General features: G+C 29.6%; 1 protein-coding gene across 6 annotated transcripts in view; it reads right to left on the bottom strand.

The window, feature by feature from the left end:
• The window catches only part of LOC118180825 (uncharacterized), a 200,430-nt gene extending 184,160 nt beyond the window's left edge, over positions 1–16,270 (bottom strand). For all 6 annotated transcript variants that reach the window (XM_035349880.2, XM_035349883.2, XM_035349882.2 and 3 more), the window contains exon 1: positions 16,037–16,270. In XM_035349880.2, coding sequence (XP_035205771.2) covers positions 16,037–16,100 — 64 coding nt within the window. In that variant the 5' untranslated portion in view covers positions 16,101–16,270. The remainder of the gene's footprint in view (positions 1–16,036) is intronic.
• Between the last annotated feature and the right edge of the window lie 366 nt (positions 16,271–16,636).

The raw sequence follows: 16,636 nt of genomic DNA, 5'->3' as shown, positions 1-16,636 counted from the left end.
GTTTGTAAAAATATATTTTCATAAAATTTTCGCTGGGATCTTCAAGGATTTGTTATGCTGTTAAGCTTCGAAAAGTACATCGTTTTCTTAGTTAAGAGCATTGCTTGAGATTAAGTGGTGCAATTATTATCTTCATTTATAGACTAGAAATCATTATATCTCTAACACATTAGCCAAATTTGTCAAATTACCGGTACCTGCATAATTGAAAACAGAAGCTAACAAAATATATTTTGCAGCCTAAGTCTTGGTATCAAATTCTCAACTTTGAAGGTAGCTCAGGAGCTCAAAAGGAAAATTATTATTTAGATTAAATCCTATAAAATCTGCACCCAAACCTAAAATATTTAGCCATTTGATACAAGAAATGATATTTAAATTACATAAAAACTTTTTGACTTTAAAACAAATTATAGTCTATGAATTGCACTTGAAAAAAGGTATGAGAAGTCCTTGGGTTTTATTTTAGTAATTTAAATTATCCAGTAAAATCATAAGTAATTTTCTTCCCATAAATAATTTTCTATTTTGATGTTGACTGTTTTGGATGTTTATTTAATTTTGAAAGTTTAAATTAATGTCAAAGCATTGCAATCAAGATTAAATTTCATCAAATTGTGTTTTTCCTAACTTCAAGTTGCAGGAATTTAGAACGATGAGAAAACATGTGTACTTTTTAAACTGAAGCTATACCCTTGATAGAGTGTTTGAAGTTGCGATTTGCTTCCTCTAAAAATGAGTTTGTAATTAAATTAAGCAGTTATTTATAAGTTCAACCTTTACTATAACTTCTCTTTTCTTCTCATCGGAATGAGATTAGCTAGTATTTAAACTGAGGATTTGGGGAATTTTAAGACAAAGCATGTTTCTAGCCTGCAAGTACACGCTACGTTTAATTCCTGCTAGCTTTGATAGTTGCATCCTCGATTTTATAGTTCTGGCTGCCGATAAATTGGTTTTCTCCCTTCAGTTAGAATTGCTGAGCTATATAGTATACTTAGATTGTGAGGTACGTGACTACTATTTCACGGCTTAACAAATTTCACTGTTTCGTTAGTTGCATCACTATAGGTTGATTTTGTTAGCACAAGAAAGTGCGTTTATGTCCCTAATGCTGCTTTAATAAAAAGGTTTATTTAAACCTGTACGTGACTCTTTAGTTACTTTTAGCGATAATCCACGTCTATTAGATGTTTTGGACTAATTAACTTTTATCAGATCAAGTACATCATAAGTTCCAGGAAGAAATCTCATATTTTGAGATTTATATTTTCAGAAATGAAATCTGAAAATCAATGAAAAAAGATTACATTATGTTATAATTTACATTACAGAATATTCATCAATAACAACTAAATTTCGAAAGGGTAGAAACTATTTCAGCTTTGTGATTAATTCTTTCTTACAAGGGAAAAATCTATGTACTTAGAAGATGGTGTAATAAAGCTGAGATAAGTATAATTTATTTTAACATTAAATGTGTTTTAAAAAGTGTAAAATTTTAATTTTTTAGACATAGGCAATCTTTATATTAATTGCTTATGTAAATTATGTCTTTTCCTTTATTCAAAGGTGTTTATAATTTCAGTTTTATTCCACAATTCTGGAATCAAACATTAACCTTTTCCTACGTCATTTGATGACTAGATAATAACTATAGAAACAACAGACTTTAGAAAAAGACTATAGGAAAGCAATTAATGAACTAATTTTGAACTTAAGTAATTAAAGTTCGTTTTTTAATTAAAATGTTTAAAATGTGTTGTTAACAAGTTCTTACTTTTTGAACAAACGCTGTCCACAACTTACGCATTCTAATTAAAAGAAAAATTAGAATGATATTTTCTTGTAACTTATTCAAATAACGAAATATTTCGTTAAAAAATTATATTTCTTACGCCCAAAATCGCGAAAAAAGTTTGGAAACTTCAGATTGGATGGATTTAAAATACTATATGTTTCCCGCAGCATTAAGAAGAACACTCAGCCTCAGGGAATTCTTTCTCAGAAGTTAAGTCCGCGACAGAAAAAAAATCGCTTAATTTGATGACGTCATGGATTTATCTTTTGTAATACACCACGTTGTAAGATATGTTTTGGGTGTCGCCGTTTCCATCGATCCAAGCCAAGGGAGTTGTCGGAGGATGTGTAATTCTCCCTGCTGACGCCAGATATATCGTTTATCCCTGAGGGTGGATTCCACACTTTACTGAAATTTCGGCGACCCCCTGGCTAGGTTTTATTAGCGGAGGCTACCATAAACGCAGAATAGGGTATGGATAATCTTAAAACATAAATAGAACATGGATGTTCTTTGTGAAAATGGCTTGAGTCTGCCTTGGAAGGATAAACCACTATAAATGTAACTGGCTACTTCTTTAGTAAATACTGTTTCGAAATTTAGTTTGAGATGTTAAATGAATTAAACTGTCCTCATGCTTTCAGGTGTGGTTCAAATTTCTTTCTTTTCTACGCAGCACAAAGAAAATTTAAAACGTCTCTTTCGATATTGATGATTTTATTTCAGAGGTATACGAATATCATAGTCTTTATGTTAAGCTGCTTTTGCGTAAATACTGATAAATAGCGTTACTAATTTTACCACTAAGGCAAACGTTAAACTAGCTTAAAAGATTGGATTCATGTTTTGAAATATTGGAAAAATTAAATTTATGTTTTATAAACAGGATATATTTAATTTTAATGCACATAATAAATCGAGATATAAACCATTTATTAACTATCAGTGACTATGCATTCATACTCATTAAAGGATTCAAAACAAATGTTTTATTATTGAAATTATGCTACCATTATGGCCCTTGCTTTTTGTTTTACATGAAAAAAACTGGTAAACTGAAATAACATCAGTCAATTCTTTATTTTAAATTGCATTTGAAAGTATGGTCTCTTTGCTTATTTAAAAATATTCTCATCTTTATCTAGGTTGAAAATCTCGAATTGCTGTGGCTTTTAAGAATTATTTTTATTTCAATATATATTACAATAACCTTAAAACATCAAATCTCTTCAATTAAATTTAAACTTTCTGCATTAATTTTTGTCCTATAGTTTGACAGCATATAGTAGATACATAAATAACACTGTATAAGTAAAATACGTCATTATCATATTAAGAGATTTTTTATCTAGTTATAAAATATATTAGATAAAAAATTTCATCACAGTATTTACCTTCAAAAAGGAAATTCATAATATAAAATAAAGGAATGAATATGTTTAGAGGCCGTATTAAGAAATAAGCAGAGTCTTCTTGTGTAAATAACTCGTCTCTGAAGGGCCACTAATAGTATATGGTAAAAAGAAAAATGCATTTTCAAAACTTGTTGGCTTAGATAAAATGCAGATGCTTTGTAAATAGCTAAGAAAATCGATTCTTTTTAAAATATAATATATGCGTTAACTGCAGAAATTGTTGCTTTTTAATGCGATATTATTCGTTGAGCTTAAAAATGAATATCATTTATTTACATATATTTGTAAAGCTTTGGCTTAAAATCGAATCTGAAAGTTGTGTATTTGCAAGGTGTTTGGTAATCTGCATCAGCTGAGGCATTTAAAGTGGTTAGATCAAGGCAAAACAGGCTATGTGTCTTATATGAACTATTTTGGGAGAGAATTTTCTGAGTAAAGCTTAATCAAATCAACCTTGAAAGAAATACTTGAGTATATATCCTGGCCAAGACTACTGAAATGAGCTCGAACCTCAAAGATATCAAACATGCAAATATCATATACTTTTACTCATTTGCTTCCTAATAGGTTGGATCTTCTCATAAAGCTTCAAACTACATACAGAGAAACATATAATCAATATTGAATTTAGTTACAAATTCTCCAAAGTTAGGATGATATTTTGAATTCCATTCCCGATTTACAACAAAACTTGAATCCAAAATTTATTTTTGTGTGTAAGCATAAATCCTTTTAAAGGAGAAATTGATTCGTTTCCTCATACTTACAGAGATTAAATGTCATTATATACGTATTTAACCGAACACCTTCATCAAAATTAATTAATTATGCGTGCAATTAACGCCATCAGTGCCTCTAGCTCCCATTTAATGAGGAATCGTCATGTCTTATTTAATAAATTTTCTGAAATATACTTGTTTTTAATAATATTTTTAATTAGTCTGCATTTACAAAAGGAAAATTAGTCTTTTCGCTTAAGTTACTAGCAAAGGTGTAAAAACGAAAGTGAATAGATTCAGTTACTACATTGACAGGATTTAAATTTTAATATATCTTTAAACGTAGTTTCTCAATTCCCCGAAGATGAAACTGAACGCTGAAGTAATTTTACAAGAGAAAATAAGCTGGCATATTTTTATGAGCAAATATTAAATGGACTCAGGTTTATTTCTCTAACTATAAAGAAGTATATACTATAAATTTGTGGGCATGACACAGGTTATAATCATTTACTAAAACTTGCAATAATGAGAAAAATCTGTCAATGAATTTCTATCGTTTTTTGCGGTTTAAATGCAAAATAAAAAATAATTTTACACTTTTCAGTTAATGGTACAGATAAATGTTATCAACAAGTATAGTCTTCTAATTTTCGTAATAATTTAGATTGCTGCATTTAAATTAAAATCATCATAACGTAGTACAAATTATATTCAAAATCATGATATAGATATGAATGAGATTTTATAGGATACTAAAATATGTTATGTGATTTAATTTTTCTAGAAAACTATCAATATCTCTGAACTGACTTTGAAGTCAGCTGCAATTAATCATCTTTGATTTAAAATGTACTTGTGTTCAAAAATATACAACAGGTATTATCAACTACTTCAAATGCATACCTAAAGATATTTTACTCAGTATCAGATTTGTTTGAGAAATTTCCTTCAACAAGCAAATCATTTTTAAACATTTAGAATGAAAAACACGAATGAGTAATTTATCATCCTATTTCATATATGCAAAAGACTTATTAATCTTTTTTTTATTAAAAAAAGGTTCCGTAACAAAACATGAAAAAAATAATAAGCATTAGTAGAATTTGAAACATTGGATCTCCATATTTAATTAAGGCAAACGACAAGCTAAAAAGAAAAAGAGCGTTATTATTCGCATGAATAAATCTATTCAAAGACCTTTGAAGCATTAATTATGTAATTAGTGATTGTATTAAATATACTGAGCATAAGAACTGCAGTGTATGGTCTTAATATTTTCATTTCGTCTCACGAAGAATATGGCTGACTAAAATTCATTTTTTTATTACATTAATCATATCAAAATTGACGTTCTTTGAGATTAAAATTAATTTTAAATGCTTGGTTATTCAAATAACGTTAAATTTACTGACCTTATTAACAATGTTGTAAATTCATCGCTTATCCGAGTGAGAAAAATCACTATGTTAAAATAATTAGTATTTTTTACGTAAATGAAAATGCATAAAATCATATTAGATGTAAGTTTTATTATTTTAGAAAAAATCATCTGAAGGAACAAAATATTTAATAATATGCAAAGCAATATCTCCTCCCGCCAAAAAAGCTTCCTGAAATTAAATAAACACATGAATATTATGACTGAAAGTAATTCAATCACAGACTTTTACATTTAAAAAACATTTGATCACATTTTCAGTTTTCAGTTTATTCACAAAATAGTGACTTGTATGCTCAAAGAGAAAAAAATTTAATTTCACATTTTTCAGTAAGTTGTAAAATACTTCGGTTCTTTACTCAAATATAGAACAATTTAAAATTCAACGATCTATTTCATATTTCAAAACATTCGTGGCATCATTCCGTAAATATCATGAATCATTTATAGAGAAATAAACTGAAGAGTTTTGAAACATTTTTACACTTGTAGAAACATTAGGTACTTTTTGGAAGCAGGCAAGATGAAAGATGAGCAATAGCCTTCACCGGGAATCGAATCACGGAACTCTAGAATACCAGCCCCGCGGGCAGACTCACTACACCACGAAGGCACGCTAGGAAGGCAGGAGAAATAACTTATACACTAGATAACAAAATGAAGATATTTTGCTTCTTAGAAACTAGTGAGTCTTTTCGCATTTTGGGACATTTACGTTATGTTTTGCGCAGCATGTATTTATCTTAAAATTGACTCGACAAGTGCAGTCTCTCTGTAAGGCCTAAGATATTTAGTTAATCATTCAGCAGCATAACAACTAGTCTGTTTCCAGAGTGTTGCCGTTCCACCTGATATTAATTGTTTGCTTATATCTCAATTTACAATTCTATTTTTTTTAAGTGAGTGATTTAAAGTACTTCTTGATGACTTAAATCATTGGTAATTTTGAATAAATTACGTTATTACTGTGTTACTACACCATTGTTTTCCGCGTGATTTGTTAATTGTTGCTTTTGCACAAAACATAAAATTTTAAATTCTTTTTCATACCGCCTGGCAGACAGCCGGTACTCTCAGTGTACAACAGATTGTACAACGCATAAGAATTTGCTATATATTTCAAATTTAATGGATTTGTATTTGTTTAACAAACTAAGCTAATTAAAAGCATAGACGTACTTCAAAATAATTGAAGACTTCAAATGACTCTTTTTTAATAATATAGCTAGCTGATAAAACTCATGCATTTAAATACACTAGATCCAAATGCGAAACTTTTTAAAATATTTTAGTACCTTTATAAATAATAAAACATGCTTCGAATGCCATATATTAAATAACTTAGTAGAAAATTGCCTTAGTTTTTAGAATATTAATTTTGATATGAGCTCTAAAATTATTTTCGTTTTTGACTTTTAGGATTAAATGCTCCAGGGAATATTTTAAATGGGAATTTTATCATGTTATGAGCCTTAATAATGAGTTAATTCTCATGTTTAATTTAGAAACTAAAATAAGATACATTTTATTTCTCTTCTAAAAGTTAATGACTGACCTTTATTTTTAGAATGAAGCACAAAATGAATTTTCAATTTCGTAATTTGTAAGGGAGGCATTTAAGTAAAAAAAGGAAACTTTTATCAGCAAAGTTGAATTGATTGAGATGTTAAACATTCCTATAATTCAACAAAAAGTAGAGCTACTCTACCTTAATCTAAAATTAGGAAATTTTCATATGTGTAACTGGTTATCTATTGGTTAAAAAATAAAAACTAGAAACTTAAACACTTACTATGAAAATGCAACTTGCCCCTGCCTTTAACCTGTTTTAGAATGTTAACATTATGATTTAAAGAAGTGAACTTTAAAATTAGATCCTTTGGCAGATATGATTTAAATGTACTAAATATTCAATTTATTTCAAGCATTTTTTTACTCTTGCTATATATAATGTTTCGAAAGAAATTTCGATAGCAACTTATTTCTTAAGTTTGGTATTTCATATTACGTGATAAAATTCTCTGCGTATTAGAGAAGGACGTATTAGATAAGAACATCATCGATATTTTTCCTTAGCAGTCAATCTTAGAAACAGCTTACTGCTCTTTCTTGATGGATTGACGACATACCTCCGGGCAGCAGGTCAGCCCTACGGTCAAATAGTTCCAAATTAAGGGTGACTACTGCAGATTTGTCGTTTGGGTCATTAAGAACCAGATATCCAAAATGTTAACTCAGGATGTCCTGAATATTTTAGCCTGATATTTGATTTATTCTTCATGTGATGTAATGATAGTTTAGACATTTCTTGCAAATATCGTAAAGCTACCTTGAGAAATACTTAATGGAAATACGGAAGATGCCTTTTTGCTCACACTTTGTTATCAATTATTTAACAGATATTGGAAAAATGAATAAATAAATCTTCTTAATTATAATGTTAAAGAAAAAAAAATTCCATTCTCTCTAATTTTGTAGGTAATGTTGATGAATATATAAATTTAGGATCATAGATTATGTAAGGTGTATAAAGATAGTTTTTTTTTCCTTTTATGTCATTCACACATTTGCTACTTATATGCCTATCTTCTGTAGCAATCTAAAATCATACATTTACGCAGTAGCTTCCTAAAATGTAATATATACTATTAACAAACTATATCTTTTAAACTATATATACTATTAAAATGTGTGTACGCGTATTAGTTTGTGGCATCATCTCCTCCGGAAAGAGTTGAGTTTCGAGCCAGGTTCCCCCGGGATTAAAAAAATTTGTGGGAAGCCATTTCGACCATTTTGATCTTTGTATGACTTTTATCGGCCGAAATATTAATTAAATGCTTTCAAAGCGCTAATTTTCGCACTCATTTTTCAGAGTGGCAACAGTCTCGGGAAAAGATGGAGATAAAAATGTTTTACTTCGAAACGTGTTACCATTACTCGCTTTCAAATCGTAGAGTTTGTTAATAAAAAAATTGTAAGTTTTACAAAATATTAAATCAAATATCATTGTTAAACATTAAATATGTTATTATTATATAATGTTATATTGAGACGTTGGGGAAAGCACGCGATTGCATGTGACGGCATTGTATGTCGAAAATGTTTCGTTAATGTCTGCATTTTAAATACATAGCTTGTTAGCTGTTGCAGGTTAGAATAATTGACTCGGCCTGTTATTATCACACTAAGTCTTTTATTGATATTGGGAAAAGTTGTTATATTACATTAAGTTTAAATCATGACATCATACGTATATATATTAACCTGAAGTGTCAAAAGTTTTTGTTTTCTGGTTTGGCAACAACAAAATTATTTACGAGTTGGTTCTTGTTTGGAAAGAATGAACTTAGTTCAATCATATTCAAACTAGTTATACATTTTTTTCAGGTGTACATAGAACTAATAAATTTTGCTTTAGCAGCAGCCCGCTAGTAAATTAATAAATCTATAACTTCCTCATTACTTCTACGTGTGCGCTTATTGAAAATGGCTTCTTTCGAAGTTTTAGAAGAATATGCAAACAGCAAATTTAACAATCATATGCAAAAATTATTGCATTTTAATGTATGAATGAGTAAGAGTTCTTTATTTTGTCTTCTTTAAGTATTATTTTAAAGAAGAGGGTACTATTCAGTTTTGAGAGCCGTAAAAAATCCCCAAACTATTGTTGATGCCAGTGCTGCCAAAAATAATTGCGGCAATCCTAACGCAAGAAAGGAAGTATAATAGTAAATAACTATCTAAAGATTGTTGTTTTAATTTAGATGAAAGGTAAATTTCATATAATACATTTTTATTATTATAATTTATATAAAAAAGGCTAAACGTGACTAAATGGAAGCATAAGAGTAAATAATTATTTCAGATCATTATTATAATTTATATAAACATAAATTAATGGATGCCTGCATCGCTATTTCGCTACCGAGTTATCGCTAAAGTATAATTTTATCTCGTTGGTTGCTCAAACATAAGTTTCTATAATGAATGATGAATGAATGAATTCTATAATGAATGATGCCTTTTGTTTGAAACATTCTCTGTAAAGTGCAGAATAAGAGTGCCACTTATTTGTTTGCCGCTTTTTACAAGGGTAAAAAGAATTGGATTTTTGCCAATTTTCTTTTACTTTTTAAGTGAAAATAGGTCGATGTGTACATAGATAAAGTCAAGGGTGTGCGCACTGTCATTTTTGTGCAATTCTAGGATTTCTAGATTTGAACACAGGCGTCCATTATAGGTCGATGTCTACATGGATACCGAGTATGTGCAATTCTTAAAAACGCGTCAAGCAGTGGGTGATTCTGCACTTTACCCAAAATTCTATTGCACACTTTTCGTCATGCGCAATTCACAAATTTTTAAATCCATAGGATATCAAAAAAGAATTCAATATCAAAAGAGGATTTAAAAATTAAACTAGTATTTCAATGGCGTCTTATGAAATATTGAACTATATAAACTTACGCAATCTGAAATCAGTGCGTACGCTAGATTTGGCGCACTGTTAAATGGGCGCGTTTGCTAGATTTGGCGCTTTTACGCATATATTTTCGCTGCAATTGTTTTACAGTCCTCAAAACGGAATAGTACCAAGAAGAGATTAAACAGCGATTGCATTAAAAACAGAGATTAAATAATTTATGATCTTAATAAAAAATTCGTTATTTAGTACCTTTATTGCAGTCGCTGATTTTATTTCTTTGCTGTTGAACGTTTTACAAAGATGACTCCCCAGCCATTTCTTTAAAACCGAAAATTTGATAACGGTCAGAGAGGAGAAAAATATATGACATATGAATTATAAAAAAGTATTTTAAATAACACAGGCGTCCATTACACACTCCAAAAAGGTAAATTTATTAATCTCAATATGTAATAAAAGCACAGTAATTTATCAATTTGTCCTGGAAACCGGTAAAAAGTAAATTCAAATAAACTACTTATTTCCTTTCACAAGATATTTAAATAAAAAAGCTAATGTTTTAAGAAACCAAATGCAAATAAATTACATATCTCAAACGTATATATTTAGTTTACAAAGCTGATCTCACAGTTATCATTAATATTTAAAGGAACACGAATAAGTATATACAAAAGAGCGAAAATTATAACTCTCATTTCTAGATACTTCTGTGCTTCTAACATTAAATCTTCTGGTGCTATGAATGTTTTCTCTAAGATTTGTCATTATTTTCCTTTTTACGTTTTTAGAATGTTCTATTAGAAAAGACACCTGTGATCATCTTTTCCAAAGTTTCATAAAGTTATCATAAAGGTGTCTGAATGAAACTTGTAATATCCAAACAATCACATTAGAAATATTTTTCGAAAGGAGATTTATCTTTACTATCTTGGATACTTAATAATATTTAATGATACTTCCAGTATCCGAGACAAAAACAACTAACAGTCTCGAAGTTTAGCCAGTACATTTAGACTTGGGTTTGAGGAAGACATTAAACTGCAAAATCAATTTCGGGAGAACACGATCGACCCTTAACGTTATAATTTAATCTTTGCGGGGAATATTTAATGAAATGTTAAATCATATCTTCCAGCGGAACTGATTTGCCTGGAATAAGCGGTCCAAGATTTAATTAACTGGGTGTAATGGCAAACCTAAAGAATTTAATTTCGGTTTTCCATTCATGTGGTGCATTGTTTTAATTTTAGTCGTGAACCTAGACATCTAGTTTTAATATAGCTCCCCTGTACACTGCATTTTTGTTCGTTATTAAATTATTATTCTTATAAGCAATGCTGGAACTAGCATTTTTTAACGCTAGTCAAGAAGATTAACGAAACAAAAATAAGTTTAAAACTTTTAACTAGGTCTCTTTTTATCCTAAATGCAACCTGATTAAAAACACATTTTCAAAAATTACGTTTTTTTTAAAAAAAAATATTTGTTTAAATTATATCATTATTCTCTCTTTAAAACGTTCTCAGGATGGATTATTAAGCATTTTTACAAATTTTTATTATTAGTCTAAAAGGGTTATTAGTCTCGAAATGGGATTTTGCGTCGAACCACTATAAATGCGTCGTTTAATTTTTCATTTGAGTCTGTTCTCATTCGGTAAAACGTACCTTTCAAATTGAATCTGCCTATTATGGATTAACAAACTAAGCTATCTGAAAGCAATAGATACTGTTTTTAAGACTATTCTTTTCTTACTTTCAATTGGATTGCTTTAAATACTAAAAATGCATTTAATTCAAATTTAATTTATCTATATTTAGAAAGGTGAATATTTTCGTAGACTGACGTTGCACATTTTTTAGCCCAAAAGGCATTTGCCCGTATGGGTTATTAGTCTCGAAACGAGTTACTATAAGCGGCGATTCACTTTTCAAATTTTTTGTTAGTTATTTCATATTTTGTAAAGATTTACAGAACTTTTTATTAACAAACTCAAAGACAGGAAAGCGAGCAGTGGCAATATTGTCCGTAATAAAACATTTTCGTCTCCAGTGCGAGAGTCTACCTATCGGAAATTCTAAAAATATGCTGTTTTTAAATATTTTGTGATTATGCTGTTGAAATGAATTTTATGTGGCGTTATTTCGAAGAACGTGAATTTTATGTGGCTTTATTTCGTCTAGTGACTTTAAATAAATTTAATAAATAACTTAACACACGAAATGTTAATAACAAAAAGACGAAAAAATATTTTTGTCATCTTGATAACGAATTTGACATTTGGATCACGGAAACTGACTCACGAATTCTAAACATATACTGCTATGCTGCTAAACCAATGCCCTAGTAATAAAGCTAAAAAGACAAAAAACATTGGGTTAGCAAGATTGAGTGCAACAACAGTCTGGAAAACTGCGAGCTCAGTTGAAGGAGTAAAAAACCTTAACAAACACCTTTCGGACAACCATTAAAAATTGAAACATTTCAGATTTGGTTTTAATTTTTATTTTTAAATTAGTTTAACACTTTAAGGTACTTATTTGCAGTATAACGTGAAAATGTACACATGCATTTGTGAAAAGAATAAAATACAGCGTCATTATTACAGGATTAATTTAAGGAACAAATCAAGAACAACAGGTAAGACAAAACCTTCTGAAATTTACCGCACATTCAGAAATGGACCGCAGCAGTCTGACTTTTAATTTCTTAATTCAACTGATTCAAAGTGAGGTAAGATATAATTTGATAATTTTGAGATATTCCATGCAATTAAAGGAGCTATTACTGAACGCTACTAAAGTAAGATGAGATCATCGTGCATCTCACAGCAGTTTAAAATTTAAATCATTTTATGTGTAGAGTAGATTTTGGGGAAATATTTGTATAATTTGGGTATTTTTCCCCGCATAAAGAAATAGAAGCTCTTGGTATAGCTTAGTTTCAAGCTATAATGCATTATACCAAATACGCATTGTATATTATTGAGACTAAATTTAAGTCTTGAGTCTAACTATTTGAGACTAAATTTCATTCAATATTCAAAGAAAAAAACTGGATTTCTGCTATTTGTAAATATTATACAAAATTTGCAAAAAGATAGACAAAATATATGTAAAATGAAATAATAAAGTAATAGTGATCTTTCTGGAATTTTCTTCTTCCAATTTAAGCGCTGCGAAGAACAAAAAAGCTTCAATGCGTTCTTAGAAACATTCAATAATCCTTGAAACAATGAGGAACAACTACAGTGGACAGATTTCGCTCACGGTACCGTTACTCAGTTACCTGCTACTATTAAGAGATTTAAACAAGCAGGCATCACAATGTTTCCTATCCTGATTTGAAAGCTGTTCAATACGTGGATTTAAGTTCGAATAATTTTGGCGTTGCACTTAATCTCGCTCAATCATATTAATATATACGTATTATAGTATCGAAAACAGTTTTTCGTTAATGTAATAAGTTACTTAAATTAACATCTTTAATTCTGAAACAAATTCGTTACATGCTTTTTGAAATTGCAGTGATGATTACGGTATAATTATTAGCACCCATTTATAAGTAACACCCGCGTTTTAAATCGTGGAAATCTTACTTGTTGAAGGTAGTCTATTTTGAATGTAACACCTTTCTTAAATTTTACGCATTTTATCTTTAAAAAGAATCATTTCATTCCTATGTTTTAAAAATTGGTGTTTTAAAAAATATTAAATCCCTGATATTTACGATATTGCTAAATAAAATATTTCAGTGTAGTTTTATAAACTCGTTTTTTCTTCGCAAATTATGCAAACAGTTTTGTAAATTCAAACCAAATCGTATTTACTTCCATATTGCATAAAATAATATTACTTCCCTTCATGCTCAGAGTAAAAAAGAACAGACTACTTGTATTACTCGTTATTTTGTCTAAACGAGTAAATTCAAACAGCAATAATAGTGTTCTCCTTTAAACAATCTACAAATGTTTAGTAAATAGCATAAGCATAAAATTATTAGCACAACAACCTTGAGTTTGGCGTAGATTTAAGTTAGATAGAATATGCTTTTCTAGAATAGAAGATGCTTTTCTCTCACTTTTCGTAGCAATACACAGAATGAATTTTCAATCGATTTCGAGGGCGTACAGATACAGGTCACTCTTCATCAGTAGCAAAGAAATCTGCAAGAAATAGTCGCTTGAATTTAAATTTCCATATTTATTGCACTATATTGACGTACATGTGTCGGAAAGCAAATCAAGCTTTCAGTAAATTAGGTAATACTGTGGATTGCCTTGTTTTGCTTTCGATTCTGATATGCAACTGAACCACTATAGAAAATTAGATGAGTTTCGAGAAGCTATCAGATGTTAAATGTCAAAAATGACACAGAGAATAAAATAATTTATTTCTGGACTAGATTGTTAAGAAAGTAATTTTACACTGATCTAAAATTAAAAAGTAATCCAATGTCACGGCCTCTGGTGGAAAAAGATTCATATAAGATATTGTGAAATATAAAATTCCAAGAAAGCAATATCTCAGAAAATTAGTATTTTTAAAGCGGAAAAAATTAATGGTACTCAACTATTTGTCTGCTTTCTTACTTAGCGTACAGTTAAAATGGGAATTTATCATTTTGCTACATAAAATAGTATATAACAGTTGTTTTGCCCAGCGGAAAAGAAAAAAACATATTTCATATGTAATTCTTTTCAATATTATTGAAAGGCCACACCAAGCCATTGAAAATAAATTGCAGAAATTAAATTGTAAAATTGGAATTTAGATTTGAAAACAGATATTCCCGCAACGAGGACTTTGCGACAACAAGGTTGGAATAGTAGATGCTTTTCTCTCACTTTTCGTAGCAATACACAGAATGAATTTTCAAACTATAGATTTCTTTAATTTTATAACTTTGTATGCTTTAAATCAGGATAGAATATATTAAGCACTATTTAAAATTATAATGCCTAGTTTTTCGCTTTATAAAAATACAAAAATCTCTTTACTCTTTCATACCGTATTTATTTTTTGGAACTCAAGCTATAATAAAACTATTATGAGGCAAAGACTTAAAAATGAATTTTTTTTAATGTTGTTCTTTCTAAAAGGTTCAGATAAATATTTTCATGATTAATTATAATTTTTGAACTTCTAGCACAAGTTCAAAAATTCAAATAAAATGAAAACTGAGAAAAAAATTACCGTAACATGTTCTCCGACGTTGAAAAAGGTTTGATTCTTTACACGTTTGTTATATAATTTAACTTGAAACAAAAACGCAATACTGCATCCAAAACGAAGTTACACGCAAACTCCAGACTTGATTAAACTGATCTTGAGAGTGCGGTCTTTGAAAGAATTCAGAGTGTCTGAAGTTCTGAACTGTTCTCTGCATTAAAAACTTCAAAATTCCTAACTGCAGAAAACAATTTATAAGAGCATTAAGCATAAAACACTCATCTATTTTTTTTTTAAAAACTCGTGTTTAATTAGAAAGAACCGAAATTATACAAAATTAGATTTGAAATGTTTCAGATTGTATTTATCAATCGCATGCGTTCGATTCTTAATCATGGGATATTAATTCTTTATTAAATTCAAACGGAAAATTTTACTTTTCATCTGATAATAAAACAATCAGCAACGTTTTCACAATAGTCTTAAATTTTGTTAAAATGAAACTAAATCTTAATTACATATTAGGATGAATGGAATAACTTTTCGAAGTATCCGAACACTTCAGAGCGGCGAAATTTAATTCAGTTTATTGCTTAAATATTCTCAAGCTTTTTCCCAGACAGTATTTGTCAAAATTAAATATCTTCTTTTTAAAATAGATGATCACTTACGATCTATTTAGTTTAAATACAACAATATAAAATACTTCATAAATTTAAAAGTTGGAAAAGTAATTGCCTATTTTTACAACCAAGATTTAATACAGAATTCAATCTTGAAAATTCTTCTGAATAACTGGAATTTAACACTGGGAATATTCATCTTTAAGAAGATCCGAATGTAGTTCGTTGTCTTTTTATTCAGTTTTAACAATATTTCACCAATTTAAAAAATTTTCTGGTTTTAGACCCAAATGAATAGAACGAGCTGAATCTTAATCAAAATCAGTTGAGCTGAACATTGATGTTCGTAAACTCTAACAACTTGCACTTCACTTGTGATCAATAACTTCAGGGTTAAATTACGAATATAATAAGAATAATTCAGAATTTCAACTCACGTGCGGAGGCAGCAGAACACAGGAGCAGGACGATATGCCACGCGCTCAGTCCACGGCACTCCATGGGAAAAGGAATAAAGAATAACAAAACAGGAAAAAAAATCCCTGCTTCCTAAAAGTCCTCCAATTTATCTTCTTTAAAACAAGAGCACGCGCGGAAGAGGTGGGAAGCTCTTCCTTTTCTCTGTGTACCTTTGTTCTTCTCTTCTGTCTCACTGGTTCTTCTCTCACTCTTCTGACATGCCCGAAAGCTTCGAGGGCATATTTATAGACGCAGTGACGTCAGGTAGTTTGATGAGAACAGCGCTCTCTCGCGGTCGCACGAAGTAACTGGGTTTAGATAGAATCTCTGTCAACGGATAGGGGTCAATTTCAAAAGAAGTATTTCATTGAGAGATTTCTGGTTTACTTGACACTTCAGCTCTTCTCAACTTTGGTTTAAAACTGGCAGATTGAAGAAAGCTGTACTAATGCTACTGAGAACCAATTCAAAAATTCGAATTTCATTATTATTAAAATTATGTTTTGGATTTTTCCAACAATTTAAATTAATCAGATTTTATAGGAAGGTATCCTTCATATTTTTACCGCCTTCTACTG

This window comes from Stegodyphus dumicola, chromosome 3, assembly GCF_044657685.1.
Source record: "Stegodyphus dumicola isolate Sdum_Otavi_A_Nest chromosome 3, ASM4465768v1".
Taxonomy (NCBI): domain Eukaryota; kingdom Metazoa; phylum Arthropoda; class Arachnida; order Araneae; family Eresidae; genus Stegodyphus; species Stegodyphus dumicola.
This window is presented reverse-complemented; position numbering and strand designations above follow the sequence as displayed.